Raw genomic sequence first — 21,088 nt, 5'->3', positions numbered from 1 at the left:
TTTATTGGGGAATTTAATTTTTTTTTGGGGTGGGGGGGCTCATAACCCATTCGAGTATGTGACTTGGTCAGAAGTATTGAGTTGGAAGTGTCTGTTCTAGGTTACCTTGGCAGATGAGGAATGTGACTGTTGAGAACTATGAGGATAATTCGGAATGAATCTGGTGCTGGGACGTACAGATTGTGAAGACTGGAAGCAGAAAGTAGGAAGTTAAAGGGGTCTCAATGAATTCCACAAGAGAATCATGATTTCAATTGGCCTACTGTCAGATGTGGGGTTGCTGAGTGGTGGGACACGTGGCTACAGTAACTCAGGCCATCCGAAAGCCCTTGCACCACTCTGCCATGCTGGTGCAACAGACAAGCAACAAGCTTAGGCCATAAATGTGTCCCAGAACATTGCAAAGCATGGAAAATTGTTTTCTAACCTGCGTTCTCTCTTTACAGATGTGCACTGACCTGCTGTGTTTCTCCACTATCTGCACCATTGCCCTAGTTTATAGAAATGTTAATATCAGAGTTAAATGTTTCCTTTTCTCATTCACCTTTCTAATATCATGAAGTAACAAATCACATTCTTTATTCTGGCCTGGCAGTCTGCAATAGATCTCAAGTATTCTGGTCCTTTTCTTGTATAGACCCAGCCAGAGAAAGTCCGACCATGGCTTTCCCTGATTATCTGTGATCCAGGTATTGTGCCCCCTCCGTTCCTGAATGCTTTGTACCCTTGTGCATTATATTCACTCCCATTGCCCCAAGTTAGTCACGGTCCCTGCCAATGCCACCCACAATATGCACATTTGATTTTGACTTTTGCTTCCTTAACCTCTCTATATTAATATGGGAACAGCAGGTGATTTCATTGAAACAGCCAAGACCTAGACAGAATTTGCAAGCCGACAAAACTATGACAGATGAAATTTAACACAGATAAAAGCAATCCATCTGGTTCACTAATGTCCTTTAGGGAAGGAAGCCTGCCGCCCTTACCCGGTCTGGCCGATATGTGACTCCAGACCCACAGCAATGTGGTTGGTCCTTAATCGCCCTCTGAAATGGCTGAGCAAGCCACTCAGTTGTACAATCTCTTAAAAAAAGTCATCATAAGAATAAAACCAGACAGACCACCTGACATCGGACCACTAGGCATCTGACACAACAAAGGTAAACCAAGCCTAGTCGACCCTGCAAAGTCCTCCTCACTAACATCTGGGGACTTGTGCCAAAATTGGGAGAGCTGTCCCACAGACGAATCAAGCAACAGCCTGACATAGCCATGCTCACAGAATCATATCTTTCAGACAACTACCCAGACTCATCACCATCCCTGGGTATGTCCTGTCCCACCGGCAGGAAACATCCACCAGAGGTGGCGGTAGAGTGATATACAGTCAGGAGGGAGTGGCCCTGGGAGTCCTCAACATTGACTCCGGACACCATGAAATCTCATGGCATCATGGGCAAGGAAACCTCCTGCTGATTACCACCTACCGCCCTCCCTCAGCTGATGAATCAGTCCTCCTCCATGTTCAGCACCACTTGGAGGAATCGCTGAGGATATCAAGGGCACAGAGTATACTCTGGGTGGGGGACTTCAATGTTCATCACCAAGAGTGGCTCGGTAGCACCACTACTGACCGAGTCCTGAAGAACACTGCTGCCAGACTGGGCCTGCGGCAGGTGGTGAGCGAACCAACACAAGGGAAAAACCTACTTGACCTCGTCCTCACCAATCTACCTGTCGCAGATGCATCTGTCCATGACGGTATTGATAGGAGTGACCACCGCACAGTCCTCGTGGAGACGAAGTCCCATCTTCAGACTGAGGACACCATCCAACGTGTTGTGTGGCACTACCACCGTGCTAAATGGGATAGATTCAAAACAGATCTAGCAGCTCAAAACTGGGCATCCATGAGGCGCTGTGGGCCATCAGCAGCAGCGGAATTGTATTCCAGCACAATCTGTAACCTCATGGCCCGGCATATTCCTCACTCTACCATTACCAACAAGCCAGGGGATCAACCCTGGTTCAATGAGGAGTGTAGAAGAGCATGCCAGGAGCAGCACCAGGCGTACCTAAAAATGAGGTGCCAACCTGGTGAAGCTACAACTCAGGACTACATGCACGCTAAACAGCGGAAGCAACATGCTATAATTGTAAACAATTTTACAACACCAAGTTATAGTCCAGCAATTTTATTTTAAATTCACAAGCTTTCGGAGATTTTCTCCTTCCTCAGGCAAATGTTTCAAGAGCTCCTTGAAGCCTACGCATTTATACATATTGAACAATACATGGTGTTTACAGACTGCCCCTGCAACTGCCCGTTGCCAAGGCAATCACCGTGTTCAGACAGAGAGGTGTCATCTGCAGAACCCCCGAATACACATTCAACAAAAAAACAAACAGGGAAAAAAAACAGAGAAAAAAAAAACACAGAGAGAGGCAGAAACATCCGGAAGGCAGAGAGAGCCAGCAAATGACCCATTATATTAAAAACAGATAACATTTGTTCGCTGGTGGGGTAACGTGTAGCGTGACATGAACCCAAGATCCCGGTTGAGGCCGTCCTCATGGGTGCGGAACTTGGCTATCAATTTCTGCTCGACGATTTTGCGTTGTCGTGTGTCTCGAAGGCCGCCTTGGAGTACGCTTACCCGAAGGTCGGTGGATGAATGTCCATGACTGCTGAAGTGTTCCCCGACTGGGAGGGAACCCTCCTGTTTGGCGATTGTTGCGCGGTGTCCGTTCATCCGTTGTCGCAGCGTCTGCATGGTCTCGCCAATGTACCATGCTCTGGGGCATCCTTTCCTGCAACGTATGAGGTAGACAACGTTGGCCGAGTCACAGGAGTATGAACCATGCACCTGGTGGGTGGTGTCATCTCGTGTGATGGTGGTATCTGTGTCGATGATCTGGCATGTCTTGCAGAGGTTACCGTGGCAGGGTTGTGTGGCGTCGTGGACGCTGTTCTCTTGAAAGCTAGGTAGTTTGCTGCGAACGATGGTCTGTTTGAGGTTGGGTGGCTGTTTAAAGGCGAGTAGTGGAGGTGTGGGGATGGCCATAGCGAGGTGTTTGTCCTCATTGATGACATGTTGAAGGCTGCGGAGAACATGGCGTAGTTTCTCCGCTCCGGGGAAGTACTGGACGACAAAGGGTACTCTGTTGGTTGCGTCCCGTGTTAGTCTCCTGAGGAGGTCTATGCGATTTTTTGCTGTGGCCCGTCGGAACTGTCGATCGATGAGTCGAGCGTCATATCCCGTTCTTACTAGGGCGTCTTTCAGCGTCTGTAGGTGTCCATCGCGTTCCTCCTCGTCTGAGCAGACCCTGTGTATTCGCAGGGCCTGTCCATTGGGGATGGCCTCTTTGACGTGGTTAGGGTGGAAGCTGGAAAAGTGGAGCATCGTGAGGTTGTCCGTGGGCTTGCGGTAGAGTGAGGTGCTGAGGTGCCCGTCTTTGATGGAGATTCGTGTGTCCAAGAAAGAAACTGATTCTGAGGAGTAGTCCATGGTGAGCTTGATGGTGGGATGGAACTTGTTGATGTTATCGTGTAGTCTCTTTAGTGATTCCTTGCCGTGGGTCCATAGAAAGAAAATGTCGTCGATGTATCTGGTGTATAGTGTTGGTTGGAGGTCTTGTGCAGTGAAGAAGTCCTGCTCGAACTTGTGCATGAAAATGTTGGCGTATTGGGGTGCGAATTTGGTCCCCATGGCTGTTCCGTGTGTTTGGGTAAAGAACTGGTTATCGAAGGTGAAGACATTGTGATCCAGGATGAAGCGGATGAGTTGTAGGATGGCTTCCGGAGATTGGCTGTTGTTGGTGTTGAGTATTGATGCTGTCGCAGCGATGCCGTCATCGTGGGGGATACTGGTGTATAGTGCCGAGACGTCCATCGTGGTGAGAAGTGTTCCTGGTTCAACTGGTCCGTGGGTACTGAGTTTTTGTAGGAAGTCTGTAGTGTCGCGACAGAAGCTGGGGGTTCCCTGTACGATGGGTTTCAGGATGCCCTCGATGTATCCAGAGAGGTTCTCACACAGGGTTCCGTTGCCTGATACGATGGGACGTCCGGGTGTGTTGGCTTTGTGTATCTTTGGGAGGCAGTAGAAGTCTCCCACGCGGGGATTACGTGGGATGAGAATGCGTAGGATGCTTTGAAGGTCTGGATCGAAGGTCTTGATCAGTTTGTTGAGCTGGTGGGTGTGTTCTTTGGTCGGATCTGCGGGTAACCGTCTGTAGTGTTCCTGGTTGTCCAGTTGTCGGTATGCTTCTTTGCAATAGTCTGTTCTGTTCTGTATGACTATGGCTCCTCCTTTGTCCGCTGGTTTGATGACGATGTTGCGGTTGGTCTTGAGAGCGTTGATGGCGTTGCGTTGTGCTCGGGTGACATTCTGGACTGTCTTCTGAGTGCGGCTGATGAATCTGGCATTGACGCATTTCCTGACAGCTTGAGCATACATGTCCAGCTGAGGGCAGCGACCCTCCGGAGGAGTCCAGTTTGACTCTTTCCTCTTCGGTTGCTGTACCGCGGATCCCTCTGTCTGCTGTTCCGGATCGTCGATTGTCTCATTGGGTTCGCTGCTGAAATCTTGGACACCTACAGACGCTGAAAGACGCCCTAGTAAGAACGGGATATGACGCTCGACTCATCGATCGACAGTTCCGACGGGCCACAGCAAAAAATCGCATAGACCTCCTCAGGAGACTAACACGGGACGCAACCAACAGAGTACCCTTTGTCGTCCAGTACTTCCCCGGAGCGGAGAAACTACGCCATGTTCTCCGCAGCCTTCAACATGTCATCAATGAGGACAAACACCTCGCTATGGCCATCCCCACACCTCCACTACTCGCCTTTAAACAGCCACCCAACCTCAAACAGACCATCGTTCGCAGCAAACTACCTAGCTTTCAAGAGAACAGCGTCCACGACGCCACACAACCCTGCCACGGTAACCTCTGCAAGACATGCCAGATCATCGACACAGATACCACCATCACACGAGATGACACCACCCACCAGGTGCATGGTTCATACTCCTGTGACTCGGCCAACGTTGTCTACCTCATACGTTGCAGGAAAGGATGCCCCAGAGCATGGTACATTGGCGAGACCATGCAGACGCTGCGACAACGGATGAACGGACACCGCGCAACAATCGCCAAACAGGAGGGTTCCCTCCCAGTCGGGGAACACTTCAGCAGTCATGGACATTCATCCACCGACCTTCGGGTAAGCGTACTCCAAGGCGGCCTTCGAGACACACGACAACGCAAAATCGTCGAGCAGAAATTGATAGCCAAGTTCCGCACCCATGAGGACGGCCTCAACCGGGATCTTGGGTTCATGTCACGCTACACGTTACCCCACCAGCGAACAAATGTTATCTGTTTTTAATATAATGGGTCATTTGCTGGCTCTCTCTGCCTTCCGGATGTTTCTGCCTCTCTCTGTGTTTTTTTTCTCTGTTTTTTTTCCCTGTTTGTTTTTTTGTTGAATGTGTATTCGGGGGTTCTGCAGATGACACCTCTCTGTCTGAACACGGTGATTGCCTTGGCAACGGGCAGTTGCAGGGGCAGTCTGTAAACACCATGTATTGTTCAATATGTATAAATGCGTAGGCTTCAAGGAGCTCTTGAAACATTTGCCTGAGGAAGGAGAAAATCTCCGAAAGCTTGTGAATTTAAAATAAAATTGCTGGACTATAACTTGGTGTTGTAAAATTGTTTACAATTGTCAACCCCAGTCCATCACCGGCATCTCCACATCATAGCATGCTATAAGACAGAGCTAAGCGATTCCACAACCAACGGATCAGATCAAAGCTCTGCAGACCTGCCACATTCAGTTGTGAATGGTGGTGGACAATTAAACAACCAACGGGAGGAGGAGGAGGCTCTGTAAACATCCCCATCCTCAATGATGGCAGAGTCCAGCATGTGAGTGCAAAAGACAAGGCTGAAGCATTTGCAACCATCTTCAGCCAGAAGTGCCAAGTGGATGATCCATCTCGTCCTCCTCCCGAAATCTCCACCACCATCACAGAAGCCAGTCTTCAGCCAATTCGATTCGCTCCACGGGATATCAAGAAACGTCTGAGTGCACTGGATACAGCAAAGGCTATGGGCCCCGACAACATCCCGGCTGTAATGCTGAAGACTTGTGCTCCAGAACTAGCCGTGCCTCTAGCCAAACTGTTCCAGTACAGCTACAACACTGGCATTTACCTGACAATGTGGAAAATTGCCCAGGTGTGTCCTGTCCACAAAAAGCAGGACAAATCCAATCCGGCCAATTACCGCCCCATCAGTCTACTCTCAATCATCAGCAAAGTAATGGAAGGTGTCATCGACAGTGCTATCAAGCGGCACTTACTCACCAATAACCTGCTCACCGACACTCAGTTTGGGTTCCACCAGGACCACTCGGCTCCAGACCTCATTACAGCTTTGGTCCAAACATGGACAAAAGAGCTGAATTCCAGAGGTGAGGTGAGAGTGACTGCCCTTGACATCAATGCAGCATTTGACCGAGTGTGGCACCAAGGAGCCAGAGTAAAATTGAAGTCAATGGGAATCAGGGGGGAAAACTCTCCAGTAGCTGGAGTCATAACTAGCACAAAGGAAGGTGGTCGTGGTTGTTGGAAGCCAATCATCTCAGCCCCAGGATGTCGCTGCAGGAGTTCCTCAGGGCAGTGTCCTAGGCCCAACCATTTTCAGCTGCTTCTTCAATGACTTTCCCTCCAACATAAGGTCAGAAATGGGGATGTTCGCTGATGATTGCACAGTGTTCAGTTCCATTCGCAAACCCTCAGATAATGAAGCAGTCCGTGCCCGCATGCAGCAAGACCTGGACAACATCCAGGCTTGGGCTCATAAGTGGCAAGTAACTTTCGCGCCAGACAAGTGCCAGGCAATGACCATCTCCAACAAGAGAGAATCTAACCACCTCCCCTTGACATTCAACGGGCATTACCATCGCCGAATCCCCCACCATCAACATCCTGGGGATCACCATTGACCAGAAACTTAACTGGACCAGCCACATAAATACTGTGGCTGCAAGAGCAGGTCAGAGGCTGGGTATTCTGCGGCGAGTGACTCACCTCCTGACTCTCCATAGCCTTTCCACCATCTACAAGGCACAAGTCAGGAGTGTGATGGAATACTCTCCACTTGCCTGGATGAGTGCAGCTCCGACAACACTCAAGAAGCTCGACACCAATCCAGGACAAAGCAGCCCGCTTGATTGGCACCCCATCCACCACCCTAAACATTCACTCACTTCACCACCAGATGCACTGCAGCAACTCGCCAAGGCTTCTTTGACAGCACCTCTCAAACCCACGACCTCTACCACCTAGAAGGACAAGGGCAGCAGGCACATGGGAACAACACCACCTGCACGTTCCCCTCCAAGTCACACACCATCCCGACTTGGAAATATATCGCCGTTCCTTCATCGTCGCTCGGTCAAAATCCTGGAACTCCCTTCCTAACAGCACAGTGGGAGAACCATCACCACACGGACTGCAGCGGTTCAAGAAGGCAGCTCACCACCTTCTCAAGGGCAATTACGGATGGGCAATAAATGCCGGCCTTGCCAGCAACGTCTACATCGCACGAACGAATAAAAAAAGTGTCAAAAATTAGGAAAAGATGGGGACACATACTCAGTGAATTGCACTGAACGGACTGGGGGAGAGGCGGAGATGTGGGCCTGGGGGAGAGGCGGAGATGTGGGCCTGGGGGAGATGTGGGCTGATACCAGACTGAGCTGTTGGATAGTTTGTTGATTCTCAGCAATCCTGAGCACTGAGTAAACACCGACTCCAGGACAAGGGGACAGAGGTACAAACTGGCTACAGGCAAGTGCAGGAAAGGTGTTGGGAAGTCCTTCCTCACACAGGGATCGAATGAGCTGTGGGTCAGGGAGTGGAGCCAAAAACTCTGGAACCCTTTGAGAGGCAGTTCAATGGGGCGGGGGATGGTAGGTTTTCCCAGGAAGGTCAGCTCGATGGGCTAAATCCTCCCTGATTCACCGATTTGGCATGAAGGGGGAAAAGCTGAGTTAGCACAAACACCACAAATTCCTCCACAATAAGACTCTGTGCGTGGGATAAATCTATCAGCTGGAAGAATCTAAGGCACTGTGCTCAGTTTTGATCACCAAGCTGCAGAAGCACACAGCACAGGGCAACAGATGGGTCTTAGTATGAAGGAGATCATAGTATCGTGCTAGGTACAGCACAAGAGGAGGCCATTCAGCCCATCGTGCCTGTGCCGGCTCTTTGAAAGAGCGATCCAATTAGTCCCACTCCCCTGCTCTTTCCCCACAGCCCTTCAAGGATTTATTCAATTCCCTTTTGAAAGTTATTATTGAATCTGCTTCCACCGCCCTTTCAGGCAGCGCAGTCCAGATCAGAACAACTCGCTGCGTAAAACATCTTTCCTCATGTCGCCTCTGGCTCTTTTGCCAGTCGCCTTAAATCTGTGTCCTCTGGTTACCAACCCTCCTGCCACTGGAAACAGTTTCTACTTATTTACTCTATCAAAATAGTTTATGATTTTGAACACCTCTATCGAATCTCCCCTTAACCTTCTCTGCTCTAAGGAGAACAATCACAGCTTCTCCAGTCTCTCCCCATAACTGAAGTCCCTCATCCCTGGTACCACTCTCGTAAATCTCCTCTGCACCCTCTCTAATGCCTTGACATCCTTCCTAAAATGTGGTGCCCAGAATTGGTCACAATACTCCAGCTGAGGCCTAACCAGTGTTTTATAAAGGTTTAGCATAACTTCCTTGCTTTTGTACTCTGTGCCTCTATTAATAAAGCCCAGAATCCCATATGCCTTTTTAACAGCCTTCTCAACTTGTCCTGCCGCCTTCAAAGATTTGTGTACATGCACCCCCAGGTCTCTGATCCTGCACCCCCTTTAAAATTGTACCATTTAGTTTATATTGCCTCTCCTCATTCTTCCTACCAAAATGTATCACTACACACTTTTCTGTGTTAAATTTCAACTGCCATGTTTCTGCCCATTTCACCAGTCTGTCTCTGTTTTTTTTTATTCATGGGATGTGGGCGTTGCTAGCAACGCCAGCATTTATTGCCCATTCCTAATTGCCCTTGAGAAGATGGTGGTGAGCCGTCTTCTTGAACCGCTGCAGTCCGTGTGGTGAAGCTCCTGAAGTCTGTTACTATCCTCCACATTGTTTACTACATTTCCAAGTTTCCTGTCATCTGCAAACTTATGAGTGTAAAGGTTAGAGAGCTCACACATGAGAGTGGTGAATGTAAATTTAACCCAGTACAGCTGACACACAGCATTTTGCACCAGACTCTGAGGTATTGTTCATTATTGGGCCATGGTAATATGTCTTAAACTTGAATAAAGCTAAGATTTTCCAAACAATAACTTGAAAAGGTGTTCCTACAGTTTACAGGTTGGTTTCAGTTTTTTTTTTAAAAAAGAGCTTTTGTAGACACCAAATATGATGAACGATGTGTAGTTAGTAAGCTGGTTGTGAGAGGATGTGCAGGGGCAGATCCTCACCCGCCGTGGGAGCGGACCCTCGCCCTCACCCGCCGTGGGAGCGGACCCTCGCCCTCACCCGCCGTGGGAGCGGACCCTCGCCCTCACCCGCCGTGGGAGCGGACCCGGACCCTCACCCGCCGTGGGAGCGGACCCGGACCCTCACCCGCCGTGGGAGCGGACCCTGACCCTCACCCGCCGTGGGAGCAGACCCGGACCCTCACCCGCCGTGGGAGCGGACCCGGACCCTCACCCGCCGTGGGAGCGGACCCGGACCCTCACCCGCCGTGGGAGCGGACCCTCGCCCTCACCCGCCGTGGGAGCGGACCCGGACCCTCACCCGCCGTGGGAGCGGACCCGGACCCTCACCCGCCGTGGGAGCGGACCCGGACCCGGACCCGCCGTGGGAGCAGACCCGGACCCGGACCCTCACCCGCCCTGGGAGCAGACCCCACCCGCCGTGGGAACAGACCCTCACCCGCCGTGGGGGCGGACCTGGACCCTCACCCGCCGTGGGAGCGGACCCGGACCCTCACCCGCCGTGGGAGCGGACCCGGACCCGGACCCTCACCCGCCGTGGGAGCGGACCCGGACCCTCACCCGCCGTGGGAGCGGACCCAGACCCTCACCTGCCGTGGAAGCAGACCTGGACCCGGACCCTCACCCGCCGTGGGAGCAGACCTGGACCCGGACCCTCACCCGCCGTGGGAGCAGACCTGGACCCGGACCCTCACCCGCCGTGGGAGCGGACCCGGACCTTCACCCACCGTGGGAGCGTACCCGGACCCTCACCCGCCCTGGGAGCGGACACAGACCCTCACCCACCCTGGGAGCGGACACGGACCCTCACCCGCCGTGGGAGCGGACCCAGACCCTCACCTGCCGTGGAAGCAGACCCCACCCACCATGGAAACAGACCCTTACCCGCCGTGGGAGCAGACCACTGCACTGCAATGCTGGCGAGATCATCCAGCTCTTGGCTTGACTCCTCCAATCCTGCTTGGAACAGACGGATATACGGATAACGGGAAGCAACAGACAGCTCTTCACTTGCATTAATAACCTGAAAGAGATAGTGTTGCAGTGATGAACTGCACATTAACATCACTTAGAACAGGTTAAAAAAACACAGCTGGTTTGTCAGTATCCGAGAGAGAAAAGTATATCAATAGTCGGAGAAGATAGGTTTAAGGGTGGCTGAAGCAATGGTACACAAGGGTACATGGTTCCTGGGGTATTGGGAGCAGTTCTGGGGCAAGAGAGATCTGTTCAAGATGGACAGGTTGCACATCAACAGAACTGGGACTAATGTCGTCACGGGGAGGTTAACTAGTGCTGTGGGGGAGGGTTTAAACTAATTTGGCAGGAGGATGGGCACCTGGATGAAACATTAAAAAGGAGAAACAAGGTGCACAGAAGACTGGGGGTGGGGGGGGGCAAGTAGCACTAGAGTAAAGAAGAGTTCAGAAATAGGAGGGATCAGACAGGGTGGGGGGGCAAATGCAAGGCAATCTAAGATGAGATTGGAGTGCATGTGTGTAAATGCACGTAGCGAGGTAAATAAGATTGGTGAGCTGCAGGCTCAAGTCGTCACATGGGGTTATGATTTGTGGCAATAACAGAAACCTGGCTCAACGAAAGGGAGGATTGGGTAATTAATATTCCTGGCTACAAGTTATTCAGGAAAGAAAGGGAAGGAAAGAAAGGAGTGGGGGTGGGGTGGCAGTATTGATCAAAGAAACTATTACAGCACTGGAAAGGGATGATGTAGTTGAGGGGTCAAAGACAGAATCTATTTGGTTAGAATTAAGGAACAATAGAGGAGCTATTACACTACTGGGTGTATATTATAGGCCACCAAATAGTGGGAAGCAGATCGAGGAGCAAATTTGCAGACAAATTACAGAAAGATGCAAGAACCATAGAGTAGTGATAATGGGGGACTTCAATTATCCCAATACAGACTGGGACAGTAAAAGTGTAAAGGGCAAAGAGGGGGAGGAATTCCTGAAATGCGTACAAGAGAACTTTCTTGAACAGTGTGTTTCAAGCCCAACGAGGAAGGAACAATGCTGGATCTAGTTCTGGGGAATGAAGTGGGGCAGGTGGGGCAGGTTTCAGTGGGGGAGCATTTGGGGAACAGTGATCATAATATCATTAGGTTCAGAACAGTTATGGAAAAGAACAAGGAAAAATCAAATGTGAAAATGCTTAACTGGAGGAGGCCTAATGTCAGTGAGTTAAAAAGGGATCTTGCCCAGGTGGGTTGGAATCAAAAGTTGGTAGGCAAAACAGTAATTGAACAATGGGAGGCCGTCAAGGACGAGTTGGTTCAGGTACAGAGTAAACACATCCCTACGAGGGGGAAAGGAAGGGCATCCAAAGCTAGAGCTCCCTGGATGATTAAAGGTAAAGAGATTAAAATGAAACAGGAAAAGGAGGCTTATGATGAATGCAAGGTTTATGTAACAGTAGACTGAACACAGAAAGTACAGAGATCATCTAAAAAAGGGAACAAGAGGGGCAAAGAGAAAGTATGAGAATAGATTAGCAGCTAACGTAAAGGGAACCCAAAAGTCTTTTATAAATTTATAAATAGTCAAAGGAAGGGTTCGACCGATTAGGGACCAAAAAGGAGATCTTCTTGTGGAGGCAGAGGGCATGGCTGAGGCACTAAATGAATACTTTGCATCCGTCTTCACTAGAGAAGAGGATGCTGCCATTGTAGTGAAGGAGGAGGTAGTAATGATATTGGGTCGGATAAAAATAGATAAAGAGGTACTTAAAAGATTGGCAGTACTCAAAGTAGAAAAGACACCTGGGGTCCAGGTGGGAAGCGTCCTTGGTTACTCAGGGAATTAAAGTTGGAAATTGCAGAGGCTCTGGCCACAATCTTCCAATCCTCCAATCTTCCAATTAGATATGGGGACGGTGCCGGAGAATTGGAGGATTGCAAACGTTACCCCATTGTTCAAAAAAGGGGAGAGGGATCAACCCAGCAATTACAGGCCAGTCAGCCCAACGTCGGTGGTGCGGAAACTTTGAGAAAATGATTCGGGACAAAATGAGTTGGCACTTGGAAAAGTATGGGCTAATAATGAAAGTCAGCATGGATTTGTTAAAGGGAAATTGTGTTTGACTAACTTGGTTGAGTTCTTTGATGAAGTAACAGAGAGGGTTGATGAGGGTAGTGCGGTTGATGTGTATATGGACTTTCAAAAGCCATTTGATAAAGGACCACATAATAAACTTGTTAACAAAATTAAAGGGACAGTAGCAGCGTGGATACAAAATTGGCTAAGGGGCAGAAAGCAGAAAGTACTGGTAGAAGGCTGTTTTTCAGACTGGAGGGAAGTATACATTGGTGTTCCCAGGGGTCCGTATTCGGACCACTGTTCTTTGTGATATATATTAATGGCCTGGATTTGGGTACGATTTCAAAGTTTGCAGATGACACGAAACTCGGAAATGAAGTAAACAATGTGGAGGATAGTAACAGACTTCAGGAGGATATGGACAGACTGGTGAAATGGGCAGACACATGGCAGATGAAATTTAATGCTAATAAGTGTGAAGTGATACATTTTGGTAGGAAGAATGAGGAGAGGCAATATAAACTAAATGGTATAATCTTAAAGGGAGTGCAGAAACAGGGAGACCTGAGGGTGCACATACACAAATCTTTAAAGGTGCCAGGACAAGTTGAGAAGGCTGTTAAAAAAGCATTTGGAATCCTGGGCTTTATTAATAGACACAGAGTACAAATGCAACAAAATTATGCTAAACCTTTATAAATCACTGGTTAGGCCTCAGCTGGAGTATTGTGTCCAATTCTGGGCACCGCACTTTAGGAAAGATGTGAAGATTTACTGGAATGGTACCAGGGATGAGGGACTTCAGTTATGTGGAGAGACTGGAGAAGCTGGGGTTGTTCTCCTTAGAAAACAGAAGGTTAAGGGGAGATTTGATAGAGGTGTTCAAAATCATGACCGGTTTTGATAGAGTAAATAAGGAGAAACTGTTTCCAGTGGCAGAAGAGCACCAGAGGACACAGATTTTAGGTGATCAGCAAAAGAGCCAGAGGCGACATGAGGAAACACTACTTTACACTGCGAGTTATAATGATCTGGAATGCACTGGCTGAAAGGGTGGTGGAAGCAGATTCAATAGTAACTTTCAAAAGGGAATTGAATAGTTGAAGGGAAAACATTTACAAGGCTATAGGGAAAGAGCGGGGGAGTGGGACTAATTGAATAGCTTTTTCAAAGAGCTGGTACGACGGGCCGAATGGCCTCCTCCTTTGCTGTACCCTACTGTGATACTATGATTAATGCTTTAGGTATTAGGACCATTGCTTTTCTTGTTATATATAAAGGAACTGGACTTGGATATAGGGAGGACAATTTCAAAGTTTGCAGATGATACAAAACTTGGCAACATAGTAAATAGTGAGGAGGATAGCAGCAGACTTCAGGAGGACGTAGACAGACTGGAGAAATAGGCAGCCACATGGCGAATGCAATTTAATACGGATAAGTGTGAAGTGAAGAATAACATGGAGAGACAGTATAATCTAAATGGTACCATTTTGAAGGGGGTAGAAGAGCAGAGGGACCTGTGGGTGCATAGTCACAAATCTGTGAAAGTGGCTGGGCAAGTTGATAAGGCTTTGTAAATAGAGGCATTGAATATAAAAACAAGGAAGTCATGCTAAACCTTTACAAATCACTGGTTAGGCCTCAGCTGGGGTATTGTGTACAGTTCTGGGCACCGCAATTTAGGAAGGATGTGAAAGCCTTGGAGAGGGTGCAGAGGAGGTTTACCAGGATGGTATCAGGGATGAGGAACTTCAGTTATATGGAGAGATTGGAGAAGCTGGGATTGTTCTCCTTAGAGCAGAGAAGGATAAGGGGAGATTTAATAGAGATGTTCAAAATTATGAGGGGTGTTGATAGAGCAAATAGAGAGAAACTGTTTCCTGTGGCAAATGGGTCGGTAACCAGAGGTCACAGATTTAAAATAATTGGCAAAAGAATGAGATAGGAAATGAGGAGAATTTTTTTTTACACAGAGGGTTGCAATGATCTGGAACACACTCCCTGAAAGGCTGGTGGAAGCAGATTCCATAGGAACTTTCAAAAGACAACTGGACATGTACGTGAAGAGCACTAATTTGCAGGGTTATGGGAAAAAGTTGGGGAGTGGAACTAAATTAGACAGCTCTTTCAAAGAGCCAGCACAGGCAAGACGGGCTAAACGGCCTCTTTCTGTGATGTAAGATATTCTGATTCTATAATTTGATGAAGGGTCTTGACCTGGAATGTTAACCTGTCGACTCTCAGATGCCCCTCACCCAGACGCACACTGTCTCCCTGCACCTGCCCCTCCCCCCCCACCCCCGGGAAGAACTCTGCCCCTCCTCCACCACCACCCCACCCCGGGACGCATTCTGTGCCCCCCCACCCCCGGGATACACTCTGCCCCTTCTCCACCGCCTGCACCCCCTCCCTGCACGCACTCTGCTCCTTCCCCCGCCTCTCCCTGGAACGCACTCTTCCCCCCCACTCCCCCCGGAACGCACCCTGCCCCTTCTCCCCCCGACACCCCGGAATGCACTCTTCCCCCCCCTCTCCCCCCGGAACGCACCCTGCCCCTTCTCCCCCCACCTCCCCCCGGAACACACTCTGCACCCTTTCCCCCCCCCCCCGGAACGCATTCTGCCCCTTCTCCCCCCACTCCCCCCGGAACGCACTCTGCCCCTTCTCCTCCCCCCTGAACGCACTCTGCCCCTTCTCCTCCCCCCGGAACGCACTCTGCTCCTTTTCCTCGGCACCCCCTCCCCCCGGAACGCACCCTGCCCCTTCTCCCCCCCCTCCCCCCGGATTGAACTCTGGCCCTTCTCTCCCTCCCTCCCCCCGGAACGCACTCTGCCCCTTCTCCTCCCCCCGCCTCCCCCAGGATCGAACTCTGGCCTTTCTCTCTCTCCCTCCCTCCCCCCGGAACGCACTCTGCCCCTTCTCCCCCCACAACGCACTCTGCGCCTCCCCCCGCCCCCCGGAGCGCACCCTGCCCCTTCTCCCCCCCCTCCCCCCGGAGCGCACCCTGCCCCTTCTCCCCCCCCTCCCCCCGGAGCGCACCCTGCCCCTTCTCCCGCCCCTCCCCCCGGAGCGCACCCTGCCCCTTCTCCCCCCCCCTCCCCCCGGAGCGCACCCTGCCCCTTCTCCCGCCCCTCCCCCCGGAGCGCACCCTGCCCCTTCTCCCGCCCCTCCCCCCGGAGTGCACCCTGCCCCTTCTCCCGCCCCTCCCCCCGGAGCGCACCCTGCCCCTTCTCCCGCCCCTCCCCCCGGAGCGCACCCTGCCCCTTCTCCCGCCCCTCCCCCCGGAACACACCCTGCCCCTTCTCCTCCCCCCTCGGAACGCACTCTGCCCCTTCTCCCCCCCCTCCCCCCCGGAACGCACTCTGCGCCTCCCCCCGCCCCCCGGAACGCACCATGCCACTTCTCCCCCCCCCTCCCCCCGGAACGCACCCTGCCCCTTCTCCCCCCCTCCCCCCGGAACGCACCCTGCTCCTTCTCCTCCCCCCTCGGAACGCACCATGCCCCTTCTCCCCCCCCCTCCCCCCGGAACGCACCCTGCCCCTTCTCCCCCCCTCCCCCCGGAACGCACCCTGCTCCTTCTCCTCCCCCCTCGGAACGCACCCTGCCCCTTCTCCCGCCCCTCCCCCCGGAGCGCACCCTGCCCCTCCCCCCGCCCCCCGGAACACACCCTGCCCCTTCTCCCCCCCCCTCCCCCCGGAACACACCCTGCCCCTTCTCCCCCCCCTCCCCCCGGAACGCACCCTGCCCCTTCTCCCCCCCCTCCCCCCGGAACGCACCCTGCCCCTTCTCCCCCCCCCTCCCCCCGGAACGCACCCTGCCTCTTCTCCCCCCTCCCCCCGGAACGCACCCTGCCCCTTCTCCCCCCCCTCCCCCCGGAACGCACCCTGCCCCTTCTCCTCCCCCCCGGAACGCACCCTGCCCCTTCTCCCCCCCCTCCCCCCGGAACGCACCCTGCCCCTTCTCCCCCCCCTCCCCCCGGAACGCACCCTGCCCCTTCTCCCCCCCCTCCCCCCGGAACGCACCCTGCTCCTTCTCCTCCCCCCCGGAACGCACTCTGCGCCTTCACCCCCCCTCCCCACGGACGCACTCTGCCCCTTCTCCCCACGGACGCACTCTGCCCCTTCTCCCCACGCCCCCTCCTGGACGCACTCTGCCCCTTCTCCCCGCCCCCCCCCCCACCCCAGGATGCACTCTGCCCCTCCGTCCCCCCCCTCCGGGATGCACTCTGCCCCCCCCTCCCCCTCCCTCCGGGATGCACTCTCACTTTCTGCCCCTTTGGGAATTATGCCTTTGGATTGGAAAATTGCAGATGTCACTCCATTATTTAAGAAGGGAGGGAGAAACCAGGAAACTACAGACCTGTTAGTTTAACATCTGTTTTAGGGAAGGCGCTAGAGTGACTCGGACAAGAGTCAGCATGGTCATGTCGGACAAATCTGGTTGAATATTTTGAGGAAGTCATTAACATGGTGGGTAGGGGTGTGTCTATATATTTAGTCTATATAAACATTCAGAAGGCATTTGATAACGTTCCACACAAGAGATTATTGGTAAAAATGAGAGTGCATGGAATTGGAGGTAACCTTGTGATGGGTTGGTAATTGGTTGGGGAGATAGGAGCCAGAGTGGGAGTAAAGGGAATGTTCTCTGATTGGCAGGATGTGACAAGTGGTGTTTCCCAGGGATCTGTTCTGGGGCCTCAGCTTTTCACTGTATTTATCAATGACTTGGATGAAGGAATAGAGAGCCTTGTATATCCAAGTTTACAGATGGCATTAAGTTGGGAGGCACAGTAAGATGAGTAGATGTGTAGCAGCAAGTTACAAAGAGGCATAGACAGATTAAATGAGTGGGCAAACCAGTGGCAGATGGAGTTCAGTGTGGGGAAGTGTGAGGTCATCCACTTTGGATCTGAGAATGACAATTCAGAATATTTTTCTAAATGGCAAGAGACTGGAAGCTGTGGAGGAGCAAAGGGATTTGGGTGTCCATGTACACAAATCAATAAAAGCAATTGCACATTGGTAAATACTGTGAAAGACAAGCTTGAAGCTGTTGTCTCTGTGCCAGATGCAGTCTATTTGCTTACATCCCGGCTGTAGTGCTGAAGACTTGTGCTCCAGAACTAGCTGCGCCTCGAGCCAAGCTGTTCCAGTACAGCTACAACACTGGCATCTACCTGACAATGTGGAAAATTGCCCAGGTATGTCCTGTCCACAAAAAGCAGGACAAATCCAATCCGGCCAATTACCGCCCCATCAGTCTACTCTCAATCATCAGCAAAGTGATGGAAGGTGTCGTCGACAGTGCTATCAAGCGGCACTTACTCACCAATAACCTGCTCACCGATGCTCAGTTTGGGTTCCGCCAGGACCACTGGGCTCCAGACCTCATTACAGCCTTGGTCCAAACATGGACAAAAGAGCTGAATTCCAGAGGTGAGGTGAGAGTGACTGCCCTTGACATCAAGGCAGCATTTGACCGAGTGTGGCACCAAGGAGCCCTAGTAAAATTGAAGTCAATGGGAATCATGGAGAAAACTCTCCAGTGGCTGGAGTCATACCGAGCACAAAGGAAGGTGGTAGTGGTTGTTGGAGGCCAATCATCTCAGCCCCAGGGCATTGCTGCAGGAGTTCCTCGGGGCAGTGTCCTAGGTTCACATTCACCTGACGAAGGAGGAAGGCTCCGAAAGCTTGTGATTTTCAAATAAAATTGTTGGACTATAACTTGGTGTTGTAAGATTGTTTACATTTGTCAACCCCAGTCCATCACCGGCATCTCCACATCATATCTTTCCTACCACTGATATTAAGCTAACTGGTCTATAGTTCCCTGGGCTTGTTCTATCTCCCTTCTTAAATTTTAGGAACAACATTATCTGTCCGCCAGTGTTCAGTGTAAGCACATTCCTTATAAAGTGAAGGGCAAGGCTGGTAGAAGTAGGGAACCTTGGATGACTCGGGAGATTGAGGCACTAGTCAAAAATAAGAAGGAGGCATATGACATGCATAGGCAGCTGGGATCAAGTGGATCCCTTGAAGAGTATAGAGATTGCCGGAGTAGAGTTAAGAGAGAAATCAGGAGGGCAAAAAGGGGATATGAGATTGCTTTGGCAGATCAGGCAAAGGTGAATCCAAAGAGCTTCTACAAATACATAAAGGGCAAAAGGGTAACTAGGGAGAGAGTAGGGCCTCTTAAGGATCAACAAGGTCATCTATGTGCGGAACCACAAGAGATGGGTGAGATCCTGAATGAATATTTCACATCGGTATTTACGGTTGAGAAAGGCATGGATGTTAGGGAACTTGGGGAAATAAATAGTGATGTCTTGAGGAGTGTACATATTACAGAGAGGGAGGTGCTGGAAGTCTTAACGCGCATCAAGGTAGATAAATCTCCGGGACCTGATGAAATGTATCCCAGGACGTTATGGGAGGTTAGGGAGGAAATTGCGGGTCCCCTAGCAGAGATATTTGAATCATCCACCGCTACAGGTGAGGTGCCTGAAGATTGGAGGGTAGCAAATGTTGTGCCTTTGTTTAAGAAGGGCGGCAGGGAAAAGCCTGGGAACTACAGACCAGTGAGCCTGACATCTGTAGTGGGTAAGTTGTTAGAGGGTATTCTGAGGGACAGAATCTACAGGCATTTGGAGAGGCAGGGACTAATTAGGAACAGTCAGCATGGTTTTGTGAGAGGAAAATCATGTCTCACGAATTTGATTGAGTTTTTTGAAGGGGTAACCAAGAAGATAGATGAGGGCTGTGCAGTAGACGTGGTCTACATGGACTTCAGCAAAGCATTTGACAAGGTACCGCATGGTAGGTTGTTACATAAGGTTAAATCTCATGGGATCCAAGGTGAGGTAGCCAATTGGATACAAAATTGGCTTGACGACAGAAGACAGAGGGTGGTTGTCGAGGGTTGTTTTTCAAACTGGATGCCTGTGTCCAGCGGTGTGCCTCAGGGATCGGTGCTGGGTCCGCTGTTATTTGTTATTTATATTAATGATTTGGATGAGAATTTAGGAGGCATGGTTAGTAAGTTTGCAGATGACACCAAAATTGGTGGCATTGTGGACAGTGAAGAAGGTTATCTAGGATTGCAACGGGATCTTGATAAATTGGGCCAGTGGGCCGATGAATGGCAGATGGAGTTTAATTTAGATAAATGTGAGGTGATGCATTTTGGTAGATCGAATCGGGCCAGGACCTACTCCGTTAATGGTAGGGCGTTGGGGAGAGTTATAGAACAAAGAGATCTAGGAGTACAGATTCATAGCTCCTTGAAAGTGGAGTCACAGGTGGATAGGGTGGTGAAGAAGGCATTCAGCATGCTTGGTTTCATTGGTCAGAACATTGAATGCAGGAGTTGGGATGTCTTGTTGAAGTTGTACAGGGCATTGGTGAGGCCACACTTGGAGTACTGTGTACAGTTCTGGTCACCCTATTATAGAAAGGATATTATTAAACTAGAAAGAGTGCAGAAAAGATTTACTAGGATGCTACCGGGACTTGATGGTTTGACTTACAGGGAGAGGTTAGACAGACTGGGACTTTATTCCCTGGAGAGTAGGAGGTTAAGGGGTGATCTTATAGAAGTCTATAAAATAATGAGGGGCATAGATAAGGTCGATAGTCAAAATCTTTTCCCAAAGGTAGGGGAGTCTATAACGAGGGGGCACAGATTTAAGGTGAGAGGGGAGAGATACAAAAGGATCCAGAGGGGCAATTTTTTCACTCAAAGGGTGGTGAGTGTCTGGAACGAGCTGCCAGAGGCAGTAGTAGAGGCGGGTACAATTTTGTCTTTTAAAAAGCATTTGGACAGTTACATGGGGAAGATGGGTATCGAGGGATATGGGCCAAGTGCAGGCAATTGGGACTAGCTTAGTGGTATAAACTGGGCGACATGGACATGTTGGGCCGAAGGGCCTGTTTCCATGTTGTAACTTCTATGATTCTATGATTCTATAACTAATTGCAGTAGTGCCTCTGCTATCTCTTCCCTAAATTCTTTTAATATGCGTGAATGCAATCCATCCGGACTGGGGGTTTTATCCTCTTTTATTTTGATTAGTTTATCAATTATCTCCCCCCTTTTGTAACTTAAATGTCAATATCTTTTTTGATCTCTTCTCCTAAAGTCATGCCCACCATGTTAGTCTCCCTTGTAAGTACCGAGACAAAGTAATCATTTCTGCCATTTCGCTGTCATTACCTGTGAGTTTATTGTGGCCCTATCCCTATTCTGATTTTTCTTTTGTTATTTGTGTGTCTGTGGAATACTTTACTATTTCTTTTAATAGTTCTTATAATTTAATTTTATAGTTTATCTTTGCATTCCTAATTGTTTTTTTTTACTTCTTTCCTAACCTTTTTGTATTCCTTTTTATCATCCTCGCCTTTGTTGTCTAAAGAAACAGAAAAATTTACGGCACAGAAGGAGGCCATTCGGCC

The 21,088-nt window shown here is 50.4% G+C and overlaps 1 protein-coding gene across 1 annotated transcript in view; it reads right to left on the bottom strand.

The window, feature by feature from the left end:
* siae (sialic acid acetylesterase) overlaps positions 1–21,088 on the bottom strand; it is a 110,472-nt gene that overhangs the window by 55,966 nt on the left and 33,418 nt on the right. Inside the window, exon 3 of the mRNA XM_067971119.1 lies at positions 10,462–10,600. Coding sequence (XP_067827220.1) covers positions 10,462–10,600 — 139 coding nt within the window. The remainder of the gene's footprint in view (positions 1–10,461; positions 10,601–21,088) is intronic.

Source organism: Heptranchias perlo, chromosome 33, assembly GCF_035084215.1.
Source record: "Heptranchias perlo isolate sHepPer1 chromosome 33, sHepPer1.hap1, whole genome shotgun sequence".
In the NCBI taxonomy this organism is placed as follows: domain Eukaryota; kingdom Metazoa; phylum Chordata; class Chondrichthyes; order Hexanchiformes; family Hexanchidae; genus Heptranchias; species Heptranchias perlo.
The sequence above is the reverse complement of the archived record's forward strand: the minus strand, read 5'-3'. Positions and strand labels throughout refer to the sequence as shown.